The sequence below is a fragment of the Schistocerca nitens genome, chromosome 3 (genome assembly GCF_023898315.1).
Source record: "Schistocerca nitens isolate TAMUIC-IGC-003100 chromosome 3, iqSchNite1.1, whole genome shotgun sequence".
Lineage (NCBI taxonomy): Eukaryota > Metazoa > Arthropoda > Insecta > Orthoptera > Acrididae > Schistocerca > Schistocerca nitens.
This window is the reverse complement of record NC_064616.1, coordinates 723,958,558-723,974,442: the sequence shown is the minus strand read 5'-3', so window position 1 is coordinate 723,974,442 and position 15,885 is coordinate 723,958,558. Positions and strand designations below refer to the sequence as shown.

At 39.7% G+C, this 15,885-nt stretch overlaps 1 protein-coding gene across 1 annotated transcript in view; it reads right to left on the bottom strand.

Annotated features, from left to right (window-relative positions):
• LOC126248691 (thioredoxin reductase 1, cytoplasmic-like) overlaps positions 1 to 15,885 on the bottom strand; it is an 89,762-nt gene that overhangs the window by 23,043 nt on the left and 50,834 nt on the right. Inside the window, exon 5 of the mRNA XM_049949973.1 lies at positions 4,046 to 4,188. Coding sequence (XP_049805930.1) covers positions 4,046 to 4,188 — 143 coding nt within the window. The remainder of the gene's footprint in view (positions 1 to 4,045; positions 4,189 to 15,885) is intronic.

Genomic DNA, 15,885 nt, shown 5'->3' with positions numbered 1-15,885 from the left:
ACTACCAAACTGAGGAGGCGGCTTTAGAGATCATTTATGGAGACAAGAGGTTTTATGTATATTTGTACGGCAGGAAATATGACCTGTTGAATGACCACCCTTGGGCATTGGCCTAAGCTCCTGGATAAGTGTGCACAATCTGCAGTGCTGGGCATTGTTTTCAAGGAGGTATCATTAGGAAACGCATTGCTGCTCTACTGTCCAACATGCCAATGCAGACGCCATGTACTGCCTTCCTCTTGGCCACAAAACGGAATTCAACTGCCAGAAAACAGTTTGTTTTGCATTGTACCAACTGCTGCAACAACCTTGGATGAATTCTCATTGATGATGCAAAAGTTAAGCATAGTGTCATCTTATGACCCAGTCCTGCACAAGGGTTTGTCAGTGGTCCAGAACTGAATGCTGGGTTGTCATTCCACCACCGGAGCGCCCCTGCATCCTCCCCAGCTCCTTCATGCATCACACTGGGGGATGACATGCATGACGGTGGGGGGAAGGGGGGGGGGAGGTTGTTGAGGTGGGGCACATCCAACATTTACTAGCCCAGCATTGAAGCCGATATTAAATAAGCATTCACTCCCACCATGCCTGCTCCCTCAATCAAGCATCCCAACCTGAACATTTTTCACTGTGGTTCTACCCTTACCACCTTTGGGAGAGAGTCTATGTCTATTTAGTGAGGCCATTTCAGGGCACTATGTGGTTGATAGTGGTGGACACACTCCGTAACTTCCCATTTGTGGTGTGCATGCCTTTCACCAACACCACTGTACAATCATGCCCTTGAGAGGATTTTTGCTATTGAGTGGGCATCTAGTGCCTGGTGCCTGACAAAGGGTCCCAATCTACATCAATTCAGTTCAAGGCCTTTTGTAAACGCAACAGTGTCAACCATTTGATCACCGCCTCTATCACTCCACCTCAAAGGCATAGACTGAGTGGACAGTCTGTACCCTCATAACACAGATGCAGAAGGCCTTGCAAATGTCGTCGACATAGGATGACTTGCACAGTTTCCTCGTGACATGTAGGTCCACCACTTAACAGGGTCAATCCAGCTAAATCCTGCATGGACACAGACATCGCATGCCGTTACACTTCCTGTGCCCCTTGCAGTGTGCCCCACATAGGCATGAGGCTCTTGTGCCTGGTTTTATACACTACTGGCCATTAAAATTGCTACACCATGAAGATGACAATGCTACAGACGTGAAATTTAACCGACAGGAAGAAGATGCTGTTATATGCATATGATTAGCTTTTCAGAGCATTCACACAAGGCTGGCACCGGTGGTGACACCTACAACGTGCTGACATGAGGAAAGTTTCCAACCGATTTCTCATACACAAACAGCAGTTGACCAGCGTTGCCTGGTGAAACGTTGTTGTGATGCCTCGTGTAAGGAGGAGAAATGCATACCATCACGTTTCCGACTTTGATAAAGGTTGGATTGTAGCCTACCACGAATGTGGTTTATCGTACTGCGACATTGCTGCTCGCTTTGGTCGAGATCCAATGACTGTTAGCAGAATATGGAATCTGTGGGTTCAGGAGGGTAATACGGAACGCCGTGCCAGATCCCAACAGCCTCGTGTCACTAGCAGTTGAGATGAAAGGCATCTTATCCGCATGGCTGTAACTGATCGTGCAGCCACGTCTCGATCCCTGAGTCATCAGATGGGGACGTTTGCAAGACAACAACCATCTGCATGAACAGTTCGACGACGTTTACAGCAGCATGAACTATCAGCTCTGAGACCATGGCTGCCATTACCCTTGACGCTGCATCACAGACAGGAGCGGCTGCGATGGTGTACTCAACGATGAACCTGGGTGCACGAATGGCAAAACGTAATTTTTTGGATGAATCCAGGCTCTGTTTACAGCATCATGATAGTCGCATCCGTGTTTGGCGACATTGCGGTGAACGCACATTGGAAGCGTGTATTCGTCATCGCCATACTGGCGTATCACCCGGCGTGATGGTATGGAGTGCCATTGGTTACATGTCTCTGTCACCCCTTGTTCGCATTGACGGCACTTTGAACAGTGGATGTTACATTTCAGATGTGTTACGACCCGCGGCTCTACCCTTCATTCGATCCCTGCGAAACCCTACATTTCAGCAGGATAATGCACGACCGCATGTTGCAGGTCCTGTACGGGTCTTTCTGGATACAGAAAATGTTCGGCCGCTGCCCTGGCCAGCACATTCGCCAGATCTCTCACCAACTGAAAATGTCTGGTCAATGGTGGCCGAGCAACTGCCTCGTCACAATACGCCAGTCACTACTCTTGATGAACTGTGGTATCGTGTTGAAGCTGCATGGGCAGCTGTACCTGTACACACCATCCAAGCTCTGTTTGACTCAATGCCCAGGCGTATAAAGGCCTTTATTACGGCCAGAGGTGGTTGTTCTGGGTACCGATTTCTCAGGATCTATGCACCCAAATTGCGTGAAAATGTAACCACATGTTAGTTATAGTTTAATATATTTGTCCAATGAATACCTGTTTATCATCTGCATTTCTTCTTGGTGTAGCAACTTTAATGACCAGTAGTGCACATTCAGCCAGTGTCCAGGGTGGACTGAAGATGTAATCGTGTGCCACAGAGACTGCAAGCTGTTTGACATCGAGGGCCATGCACATTTGTCTGACCCAACACCGCAATCAGCTTTGACTACAGCCAGTTGCAGTCGGCACCTGTGCCCTTGCCTCTGGCTCAGACCCCCAGACCAAACAACAAAGTTGCCTCCAAAAAGAACTCTCAGCTTCTCCCTGCGCCTCCTGCAATGAGGAATTACCTGCACGTCTGCATCCTTACTCACACACAAGTGGGTGAAGGTTTATAGTTCAGAATTCAAGGTGATGGAAATGCTCCCTGTTGGCAAAGGAACACTATCATGCTGTGGACATCTTGACACCTCCACTGCCCCCACAGCCCTTTACCGGGCCTTTTGCCAGGATAAGCCTTTAGTCAATAGTCTCAAATCCACTTATAGACAGTGCTATCTCTCGGCTTTCCTGACTCACCGACCCTATGTTCCTATTTCAGAGGGAGGGGTTTAATATCCCCACCAGTGGTCAAGAATGATAGTGGAGGCATTACAGTTAGAGACAGTCAGGTGCCACCAGACATGTGACTACCGGGTCTCTGCTAGCAAAGCTTGGTTCTAAGTGAACGGTCACACCCAGTACGGTATATCACAAGAGCTCAGTTAAATCTCACCTAGCTGCTTTGGGCACTAACTTTCTGGCTTATGTTCTTGATGTTTATACAGTGCTCCACTTGCGACAACGCTGGCTTTGTTCACAGATAACACACTCATGTCAGGCATCGGCACTTAACATACCTTCAAAAACCATTAAGAAAGTGCACATCCATGAGGTTTAAGTCTGTATGAGTGTAGATGGCCCTTTTTTCATTTAAGTCTTTAAGGAAGAGAGTGATTCTTGTTGATATTTTGAAGTTGGTCTGTAGAAATTCTTCAAATATGTTAAGGAGAAACTTCCAAAATCAGGTATGCACGAGATTCTTCTCCACCATGACAGCACACTAGTGCACCACATGCTGTAAATGAAGTTCCTGTTTGAGGAGCCTCAGGTCAAGACACTTCTTCTAACATTCCAAACACATTATTTGGGTGCATGCAATTCCTTCCTGCCTCAACAGTGAAAGAACCCATCTCTGGCTGTCACTGAGTGTTCAAGAACAACGTTATTTGTTTATGATGTCTACTAAAAGGGTCTCCCAAAAGGAGCCAACCACAAAGCCTACATCAATTGGTTTTAATGGATGGAATAGCAATTAGAACACCAGGGTGAGGTTTTTTTCACATACGGTTTCTAAAGATGAACAGTCATACAACAGTTTCTCAACTTTCAGAGTGAACCTTATACAAAACATATGAAGATACTAAGCTATATGGATCAGTGATTTATATAAAATTCTGGATACATACAAAGTTTCACAACAATATTAAGGTAGATTCATGAAGTACAGGAGATAAGATGCAAAGTGAAAATAAGCAATTTTACCTTGATACGATGAGCATCCTCAAATTCAGCAAATGCATTATGGTATGTGATTTTATTAGTTCTTAATTCTTTTCGATAGTTAAAATTCAGAGACTTGATGTAGTTCTGGACTTCTTCCACGAGTTTTGCCCAATCGTGGGTTACTGCAAAAACAACACATACCACTGAAGTCACAAAATTTTAAAAGTAATTAGAGACTCTAACGATATATTTCTTCTACTAATTAATGAAAATAGTTCTTACTCAAAGGAAATGTGATTAACAGCTGTTTTGATGAGATAAAACATGTTTCCATATTCTGGGCCACACTTAATAACCAATAAACCTCACATTTGTAAAATTACAGAGTTCAACAACATTGTAAATGAATGCACTTATTCCTGTTTTAAATGATTTCCATTAGAGACTAATGTGTTTTAACATTGGGTGTTAAGAACCTTAATACACTATAGCCACAATTAAAACTTATACAATGCAGGCTTTTATAGCTGTAATTATTTTCATGCTATTCCCACTTTCAGATTAGACCCTGGTTTATGGCATCATTTTCTGATTAATGAATGCTTCATCTCTTTTAGTGGGATGTATCATCACAGGCTAGTGGGTTGAATATTCAATCTGATGTTTACTGCTTTACAAAAATTTGCAGTTAAAAATGAAACAAATAGCTGAAATGTACATTTGTTTAAACACAACAGTTCAAATATTCTCCATGGTCCAAATTTCCATTTTTCAGGCCCATCTACATCAGAGTAAATACCTGCCTTCATAAATTCTGACAATGTCTCCTGTCATTGATGGTTAACACTATACTGAAGAACAGCAGAACTGGCAGCTGGAGGGGCAAGTATAGAAGTAACCCTCTCTACCTTTTTTTCAGACTTCCCCCACTAGTGTTCTCATTTCACACTTCAGTTGTCACATGCTGGAAGCCCTTGGACCGTGCTCATCGAGTTGACCCTGGCAAACTATTGCCCAGCCATGCTGTCAGCAGCTTGAACCCAGCACAGTGTTACCACATTAACACTTAACAATAGGGGTTCATTTGGTAGTCTTTACTTTCTACAATGACTCTTGGATGGCATTTGTTGTGGAAATGGGACTGACAACAGTGTGCACTTATCACAAACCAAGCCACACTACAACAAAGGCTTCACTTTGGCACTTGGAACAAAGGGAAGATGAGTGGTAGGAGAACTAATCTGATTCTTCTAGCCACAAGTTATTGCTGCTCTGCAGTATAGTCAGAAAATTATGACAAAATCTAGATATAATTAAGAACATAAACATAAGTCAAGTTGCTTAATTGCTCCATTTCCTTAGAAACCTTATACTTAATACATTTTATTGCAAAACATTTTTACAAGGTGGAAAAAAACCACAGATGTTTAAAACCATTTTAAAACAGAAACCTCACAGGTCTACAGACTTGTGGCGCAACTGGTATAAAATTTTCAGACAGCTGGAATTGTGTTGTTGTTTTTTTTTTTTCTTCCCCATACTACATTCGTGACCATCAACAGCACAATATTCTGGTATAGCCTCCAGCATGTTCAATTTTATGGATTAAGACAGGGACATGAGTGGGGGAGGCGGAGGGAACAGATTACTGAACAGCATAATTGTTAAAGCATAGCCAGATAATTTTCAGTCACCACCACCACCACTATTAGGTTACTTACATTGCTGTCACAAGACACTCAGTGCAATTGTGAGGAACTTCAAAAAGTAATTTACACATTATTATGACAGGCCAAGTAACTTTTACTGAATGCTGCACTTCACTTCAAAGTGACACAGATACACGACACTATTTTTCAACCTATTCACCAAATCTCCATAAAAAAATGCTTAGAACATTCTACCAATCATTCATTTCCTCCACAATAGAAGCCCACTTCTTTTTCACTAAGCCACTCGAGAGCGGTTGTCTCATTGTTCCCATCATTGGAAAATTTCTTTCCATCTAAACGTTCTTTCAGTTTGCCAGAAAGATGGAAATCACCAGAAATATGGAAATCACATGGTGCAAGTTTAGACCTTCTGATCAACATTACCCACATCTCTGCTGTCATGAACAAATTGTTGACACCCTTTCACCACTACTGTACTTGACATTGCATATGGTTCATACATTGCCAGAATTTTTCAGTGAATCAGCATGCAATTTAGATGTTTTGCCCACAAGAATTTTACTGTTCCACATACTTTGGAGCACATTTCCATTTGCAATGCTATTTCACTCGCACACTGAGATGCACCAGTTTATCTGTACCACAGCAGAACTGTCTGCAGGAAATCTGGAACATGTACTCTCTTCTGGCAACGTGCCACTCTTCTTGTGCAATTGCCTTGGTGTGAGACGATATAGGTAACTTACTTTCTCAAGTCCCTACACATAAAGACCATGCTAGGACACATACTACTGGACAAAAGAAATAGCAACATAACTACACAACTTTGATTTCAGCCTAAAACAACTACAACAAACATCCAATCATATTTTGCGAAGCTGATGTTAATTTAGGCACAACAGACTGTAAATCAGGAAATCCAGTAAAGAGATGCTTGTACAATTTATGAGGCATTGCTGACCACAATAAGTTTATGACAACACCAATCCTATACCATAACTATTTACTTCGTGCCACCAGGCAAACAGATGAGTCTAGGAAAGGTCACTTCTTATCTGGATACAAAAGGAGGCCTAAATCATCATTAGGTTTAGCACTGACCTTTTGAACTACAGTGCCCATAAGATGATAAAATATTGTATTATTGGCATGCTGCTTGATCCAGTCAACTTTGTTAAATATTGATATGAAACATCGTGAAACAAGAAACAGAAGAACCATATAAATTTAGTTGTCGGGGATCTGTTTCTTCCATCGCTTCTATGCAGTCGCTGTGGTTATCCAATATGTAATCTTCTTGTTTAGTATGTTTTCCCTTGACTATGCTATTTTTCTTACATTTGTCTGTTCCAAAAGCCATATTTATATCATTGCTGAATACTTCTGTTATCTTTAGTAATCGGTTGTGTTGTTGATTTGTTGCTGCCAGTAGTTTTAGATCATCCATGTATAGCAAATGTGTGATTTTGTGTTGGTATGTTCCAGTAATATTGTATCCATAATTTGCATTATTTAGCAAGTTGGATAGTGGGTTCAGAGCAAGGCAGAACCAGAAAGGACTTAATGAGTCTCCTTGGTATATTCCACGCTTAATCTGTATTGGCCGTGATGTGATGATATTTGAATTTGTTTGGATATTAAGTGTGGTTTTCCAATTTTTCATTGCTATGTTTAGGAACTGTATCAATTTAGGATCTACTTTGTATATTTCCAATATTTGTAGTAACCATGAGTGGGGTACACTACCAAAAGCTTTTTGGTAATAAATGTATGCGTAGTGTAGCGACCTTTGTTTAGTTTTAGCTTGATATGTCACCTCTGCATCTATTATCAGTTGCTCTTTACATCCTCGTGCTCCTTTGCAACAGCCTTTTTGTTCTTCCATTTATAATTTTGTATATTGTTGGTAGGCATGTTATGGGGCGATATTTTGCTGGGTTTGCTGTGTCTGCTTGATCTTTAGGTTTTGCTATTTTATCTTTTCCCAGGGCTTTCCAATTGTGCATAGAATTAATTGCTCAGGTGACTTCATGTTGCAAAATTATCACTTCAGGCATTTGTGGTATCATCTTGAATGTGTCCGTTTCTGCTTGTATCCACTGCGCATGCCTGGTATGTTGTACCGGGTTTGACCATATGTTGCTCCAGAAGTGTTCCATGTCTTATGTTTGGTGGGTTGTCTATTTTAATGTGTGCGTTATCTATTGTCTGGTAAAATTTCTTTTGATTTGTATTGAATGTTTGGTTTTGTTTCCTTCTATTTTCACTTTTATTGTATCTTCTAAGTCGTTTGGCCAATGCTTGCAATTTCTGCTTCTTTTCATCTAATTGCTCTATCACTTCTTGTTGTGAGATTTTACCTAACCTTTTTCGTTTTTTTGTCTGGTATTTCATTTCTTATAAATTGTGTTAGCTGTCCGATGTCTTTTCTCAGTTTTTCTATTCTGATCTGTAGCCTGTGGTGCCATGCTGGTTTTGTGGGTTTCTTCTGCGTGTTGGTTTGTTCTGATCTCCGCCTAGTGTGTATATTTAGTGTAGTGAGTGCTCCTATATAAACCAGTAGTTGTAACTCTTCCATAGTCTTATTTTCATTTATTTTCTTGTGTATAATTGTGTTGATAGTTGTTATTGTTGTTTCGACTTGTGGGTTATTTGGTGGTCTATGCAAGAATGGTCTAATGTCTGTATTTGTGTCTTTGTATTCTATATATGTTAGCTGAAATTTTTCTTCTATATCTAACATGTGTGTCACTTCATGTTCTATTTGTGCTTGTTCTGGTGGCTGTCTTCAGATTTCGTTTTCCTCTGATTGTTTAATTGATGCGTGGTGTTCTTTGTTTGTTTGCTCTGGGATGTTTGAGTCCATTACTGTATTTGCTTCTTCTTCTTCTTCTTCCTCTTCTTCTTCTTCTTCTGATTGCACATTATTTTGTTCCAGTATTTGTTGTACTTCTTGTTTGATGTTTTCTAATTCTGACTGGGGTATCCTGTTATTTTTTATTATTACACGGATCAGATCAGCTAGTCATCATTCTGTTAAAAATTTTAATTCTGGGTATCTGGTGATAAATTTTGTGTATACTTGTGATCTGTATCCAGTTGTGTTGGTTCCTAAGTTTGTTGCTTGGTAATAACAGAACATGAGGTGTCTGTTAACTTCACCTGACCATCTCATCCTCTGTCTTTGTTTTCCTTCTAGAGTGGTTGCAGGAAGCATATCCTGCAAAACACCTCTATTTGGATTTAAATCATTTTCCGTGTGGCTAGCAGTGTCGTTACCATTGTGGACGGGCATAGGGTTCAAGCATTGTCCCCGATCATGACAGCGGTTGTCCGAGGCTTCATTAGTTCTGTCCTGAACCAACTAATCACACTAAAAGCGGGGGGGGGGGGGGGGGGGGTTTCGCCCTATTAGTGGTTTGTTCTTTTCGTCGCCTTTTACGACTGGCAGAACATACCGAAGGCCTTTTCTTTTCCCGGGCCTCCACGGGGTTTATTATTATTATTATTATTATTATTATTTCTTTACTTTCTCAGACGTTAAGTCTGGTTAAAAATGGAAAGTGACGCGGACCTTGACCAAGCGTGACTTCCTTTTAACTGTACGGTATATGTTATATTGCATTTAGGAACTTTCGGGTAATTGAACATGTATCAATAATTACAGATTTCTGTAGTTGTATATATAAGTTTGGACGTAGCTGTATTGCATTGATGTACTGGTGGATATTGTGTGGTATGACTCCTGTAGTTGATAGTATAATTGGTATAATGTCAACTTTATCCTGATGCCACATGTCCTTGACTTCCTCAGCCAGTTGGATGTATTTTTCAATTTTTTCTCCTGTTTTCTTTTGTATATTTGTTGTATTGGGTATGGATATTTCGATTAGTTGTGTTAATTTCTTCTTTTTATTGGTGAGTATGATGTCAGGTTTGTTATGTGGCGTTGTTTTATCTGTTATAATGGTTCTGTTCCAGTATAATTTGTATTCATCATTCTCCTGTACATTTTGTGGTGCATACTTGTATGTAGGAACGTGTTGTTTTATAAGTTTATGTTGTAAGGCAAGCTGTTGATGAATTATTTTTGCAACATTGTCATGTCTTCTGGGGTATTCTATATTTGCTAGTATTGTACATCCGCTTGTGATGTGATCTACTGTTTCTATTTGTTGTTTGCAAAGTCTGCATTTATCTGTTGTGGTATTGGGATCTTTAATAATATGCTTGCTGTAATACCTGGTGTTTATTGTTTGATCCTGTATTGCAATCATGAATCCTTCTGTCTCACTATATATATTGCCTTTTCTTAGCCATGTGTTGGATGCGTCTTGATCGATGTGTGGCTGTGTTAGATGATACGGGTGTTTGAAATGTAGTGTTTTCTTTTTCCAATTTACTTTCTTCGTATCTGTTGATTTTATGTGATCTAAAGGGTTGTAGAAGTGGTTATGAAATTGCAGTGGTGTAGCAGATGTATTTATATGAGTGATTGCTTTGTGTATTTTGCTGATTTCTGCTCGTTCTATAAAGAATTTTCTTAAATTGTCTACCTGTCCATAATGTAGGTTTTTTATGTCGATAAATCCCCTTCCTCCTTCCTTTCTGCTTAATGTGAATCTTTCTGTTGCTGAATGTATGTGATGTATTCTATATTTGTAGCATTGTGATCGTGTAAGTGTATTGAGTGCTTCTAGGTCTGTGTTACTCCATTTCACTACTCCAAATGAGTAGGTCAATATTGGTATAGCATAGGTATTTATAGCTTTTGTCTTGTTTCTTGCTGTCAATTCTGCTTTCAGTATTTTTGTTAGTCATTGTCTATATTTTTCTTTTAGTTCTTCTTTAATATTTGTATTATCTATTCCTATTTTTTGTCTGTATCCTAGATATTTATAGGCATCTGTTTTTTCCATCGCTTCTATGCAGTCACTGTGGTTATCCAATATGTAATCTTCTTGTTTATTGTGTTTTCCCTTGACTATGCTATTTTTCTGACATTTGTCTGTTCCAAAAGCCATATTTATATCATTGCTGAATACTTCTGTTATCTTTAGTAATTGGTTGAGTTGTTGATTTGTTGCTGCCAGTAGTTTTAGATCATCCATGTATAGCAAATGTGTGATTTTGTGTGGGTATGTTTAAGTGATATTGTATCCATAATTTGTATTATTTAGCATGTTGGATAGTGGGTTCAGAGCAAGGCAGAACCAGAAAGGACTTAATGAATCTCCTTGGTATATTCCACGCTTAATCTGTATTGGCCGTGATGTGATATTATTTGAATTTGTTTGGATATTAAGTGTGGTTTTCCAATTTTTCATTACTATATTTAGGAACTGTATCAATTTAGGATCTACTTTGTATATTTCCAATATCTGTAGTAACCATGAGTGGGGTACACTATCAAAAGCTTTTTGGTAATCAATGTATGCGTAGTGTAGCGACCTTTGTTTGGTTTTAGCTTGATATGTCACCTCTGCATCTATTATCAGTTGCTCTTTACATCCTCAGTTGCTCTTTACATCCTCGTGCTCCTTTGCAACAGCCTTTTTGTTCTTCATTTATAATTTTGTTCTGTGCTGTATGTGTCATTAATTTCTGTGTAATGACTGAAGTTAATATTTTGTATATTGTTGGTAGGCATGTTATGGGGCGATATTTAGCTGGGTTTGGTGTGTCTGCTTGATATTTAGGTTTCAGATAAGTTATTCCATGTGTAAGTGTATCAGGGAATGTGTATGGGTCTGCAATGTAACTGTTAAATAATTTAGTTAGATGTGAATGTGTTGAGGTGAGCTTCTTTAGCCAGAAATTTGCTATTTTATCTTTTCCAGGGGCTTTCCAATTGTGAGTAGAATTAATAGCTTGGGTGACTTCATGTTGCAAAATTATCACTTCAGGCATTTGTGGTATCATCTTGTATGTGTCTGTTTCTGCTTGTATCCACGGTGCATGCCTGTTATGTTGTACCGGGTTTGACCATATGTTGCTCCAGAAGTGTTCCATGTCTGTTATGTTTGGTGGATTGTCTATTTTAATGTGTGTGTTATCTATTGTCTGGTAAAATTTCTTTTGGTTTGCGTTGAATGTTTGGTTTTGTTTCCTTCTATTTTCACTTTTTTTGTATCTCCTAAGTCGTTTGGCCAATGCTTGTAATTTCTGCTTCTTCTCATCTAATTGCTCTATCGCTTTTTGTTGTGAGATTTTACCTAACGTTTTTCGTTTTTTTTCTGACATTTCATTTCTTATAAATTGTGTTAGCTGTCCGATGTCCTTTCTCAGTTTTTCTATTCTGATCTGTAGCCTGTGTTGGCATGCTGGTTTTGTGGGTTTCTTCTGTGTGTTGGTTGGTTCTGATCTCTGCCTAGTGTGTATATTTAGTGTAGTGAGTGCTCCTATATAAACAAGTAGTTGTAACTCTTCCATAGTTGTATATTCATTTATTTTGTTGTGTATGATTGTGTTGATAGTTTTTGTTGTTGTTTCGACTTGTGGGTTACTTGGCAGTATATGCAAGAATGGTCTAATGTCTGTATTTGTGTCTTTGTATTCTATGTATGTCAGCTGAAATTTTTCTTCTATATCTAACATGTGTGTCACTTCGTGTTCTATTTGTGCTTGTTCTGGTGGCTGTCGCAAGATTTCGTTTTCCTCTGATTGTTTAATTGATGCGTGTTGTTCTTTGTTTGTTTGCTCTGGGATGTTTGAGTCCATTACTCTATTTTCTTCTTCTTCTTCTTCTTCTGTTTGCACATTATTTTGTTCCAGTATTTGTTGTACTTGTTGTTTGATGTTTTCTCATTCTGACTGGGGTATCCTGTTATTTTTTATTATTACACGGATCTGATCAGCTAGTCGTCGTTCTGTTAAAAATTTTAATTCTGGGTATCTGGTGATAAATTTTGTGTATGCTTGTGATCTGTATCCAGTTGTGTTTGTTCCTAAGTTTGTTGCTTGGTAATAACAGAACATGAGGTGTCGATTAACTTCATCTGACCATCTCATCCTCTGACTTTGTTTTCCTTCTAGGGTGGTTGTAGGAAGCATATCCTGCAAAACATCTCTATTTGGATTTAAATCATTTTCCAGTTGGCTAGCAGTGTCGTTACCATTGTGGGCAGGCATAGGGTTCAAGCGTCGTCCCCGACCATGACGGCGCTTGTCCGAGGCTTCTTTAGTTCTGTCCTGAACCAACTCATCACACTAAAAGGGGGGTTAGCCCTATTAGTGGTTTGTTCTTTTCGTCGCCTTTTACGACTGGCAGAACATATTATTATTATTATTATTATTATTATTATTTCGAGACTGTGTGGCAAAGTCAATGCTAATAAGGATGCAGAGGGCAGTAACTTTGGGCCAGAGCTGCATGGAAAATAGCCCCACTACGACTCCCTTCCTGCTGGAGTCAAAGATGTTTGAGTCATTCCACAGCATTCCCATCCCCTGTTGGGAAGCCAACAGTGAGGAAGAAAAGATGCTACGAGTAATGATAGGCAATCCTTTACAAAAGGGAAAGATTAATATGCAATAACAAAATTCTGACATTGGTGTATGTGGATAGTCCCTAGCAAAAAAATTTAATTGACCAACCTATTTATGCTAGTAAAATGAAAATTGTCCAGTCTTTTGGGGAGGTGTAAACTGTACTACACTTAAAATATTCGCCTCATTGTTACCAAAATAGGCGAGTAGTTGGATACATAATTATTGAACATAACAACTGGATTACTAAAGCCCATCTCTCCTCTGTTTCATAAAAAAACAGTCTTGACATAAAATTACACTTAATGAAACAAGCATTAGCTTCATGAATGTATTACAATTTTTTTTACACAGCTAGATGTGGTGGACGGTGAGTAATAAAATAAATAAATAAATAAATAATAGCAAAAAGCCAGATAATTCTAAAGCACATTAAAAATCTCAGTCTTAATCTTAAGATTATATGGAAGCCTAAGCCTGATGCTTCCCAAAATTTTAAAATAGGTGCTACACTTGTCCATTTATCATCTAAAATACAGGGCAAACCCAGAAACAGAGGGTTCCCTCTCGTAATCAGACAAAACACATAGTTGAAGTATGTTGCACAGAACATGATACTTCACAACTTTCACACAAGATACGATCATTTCAGTGGAGAAAACTGTGTGTCCGTGGGCACTGTCCTATCCTTGACCTAGGATCCACTTCCTTCCAGCAGTGTAGCTGGCAAGAGCTTCAACACGGTCACATTGTCAATTTAACTTCCAGCAGCTTCTTTTTTCTTTTTTAAATGATACATAATCCTCCTACTCACCAGCCAGGTTACAGCATGCTCGGGAATGTTACAGTGTGTGGTCTTACTTCTTCACAGAAGTATCCTTGGCCTAGTCATTGACTGTGTTGCTCCCCTGTATCCTGGTACCCAGTAGAGTAACACCACTTTGCCTTGGTTTTTTATCTGTTGAATAGTGTCTTGGATGTTCTGAGTAACTTTTTTCTGTTGGATACCTTTATTGTACCGTTGTTATGGCACAGAGTGGGTGGCGCTTATGGCACATTTCTGTCCAGTTTTGTCATACATCATACGAAGGCTCACATTGCTATAAGTTAGTGAGCATGCAAGAATAGTCTACCCCGTCATCAATAATAGATGATCTGGTAGCATGAAATCGAAGACAGGTCATGTCGGAGCAGTAATTCACATACTAGGCTTGGTTCCAAGGCACAGAACTCTGATTATCTGCACTGAATGTTTAATAAATGTTTTACAAGGTTTTTTTTACAATACTGAGAACATTATCCACATTCACAGCTTTCTAATAATTTAAGTGACTCTAAATTCATATGGAAAGCTTAATTAGAGATTCTATTGAATGTTATAAATGACTGGTGAAATAGATTTACAAACCACAGGAGTACCCTGAGCATGGAGGTGCAAAATAGTTGGCACAAATGGTTCAAATGGCTCTGAGCACTATGGGACTCAACTGCTGTGGTCATCAGTCCCCTAGAACTTAGACCTACTTAAACCTATCTGACCTAAGGACACCACACACATCCATGCCCAAGGCAGGATTCGAACCTGCGACCATAGCAGTCGCGTGGTTCCGGACTGCGCGCCTAGAACCGCGAGACCACCGCGGCCGGCTAGTTGGCACAGCTCATGAGACAGTCTACAGCTAGTCTTGACACGAGCAGCATGTTCATGCTACGAGTGATTACTTCAGATTGTAAAAAGGTGAACTGAAGTACAAACCTGCCTTCGGAAACATTTGTAAAAAGACAGTTCATGAATAGCTTCCATGCAAACATCATGTACGGACAACAAATGGATATTTTCTATTATACAAATCAACTGAAACTTTAATTCAGCCTTTGGAAATTGTTGGACCTAGTCTTCGTCTAGTATCCTGACAGGCAACACTTGTGTTCTGTGTATAGCCCTTAAGTTCATGTAAAATTGAATTAATGTTTTAACTTGCCGCAGAAAATATTTATGTACTACGTAAGTCCTTTTCTATAGCCAACTGGTCAGTGCAGATGACTGTCATTCAAAGGACCTGGATTCAATTCAAGGTAATGTAAGGAGTTTTTCCTCAGTGGGAAGACTCCATCGGGGTCCACCCAGTCTCATGATGCCAAATGAGGAGCTACTTAAATGAGAAGCAGCTCAAGGGTCTGTAACACCAACAACAACCATGAGAGTGGTGTGTGGACCACCCTGCCCCCCTACCACATCCAAATGACACCATTGGCCAAGGCAGTTGGTCTGTTTGAATGGCCCGTCTGTGGGCAGAGCGGCGGAGCTAATTAATAGCTAACACAATCACCACGTAACGGTCTTCCTAAGCAGAGCTATTTACATCCATTACCACAGGCTTGGGATACTAGAAGGTATCAGATAGATTATATAATGGTAAGACAGATTTAGGAACCAGGTTTTAAATGGTAAGACATTTCCAGGGGCAGACGTGGACTCTGACCACAATCTATTGGTTATGAACTGTAGATTAAAACTGAAGAAACTTCAAAAAGGTGGGAATTTAAGGAGATTGGACCTGGATAAACTGAAAGAACCAGAGGTTGTACAGAGTTTCAGGGAGAGCATAAGGGAACAATTGACAGGAATGGGGGAAAGAAATACAGTAGAAGAAGAATGGGTAGCTCTGAGGGATGAAGTAGTGAAGGCAGCAGATGATCAAGTAGGTTAAAAGACGA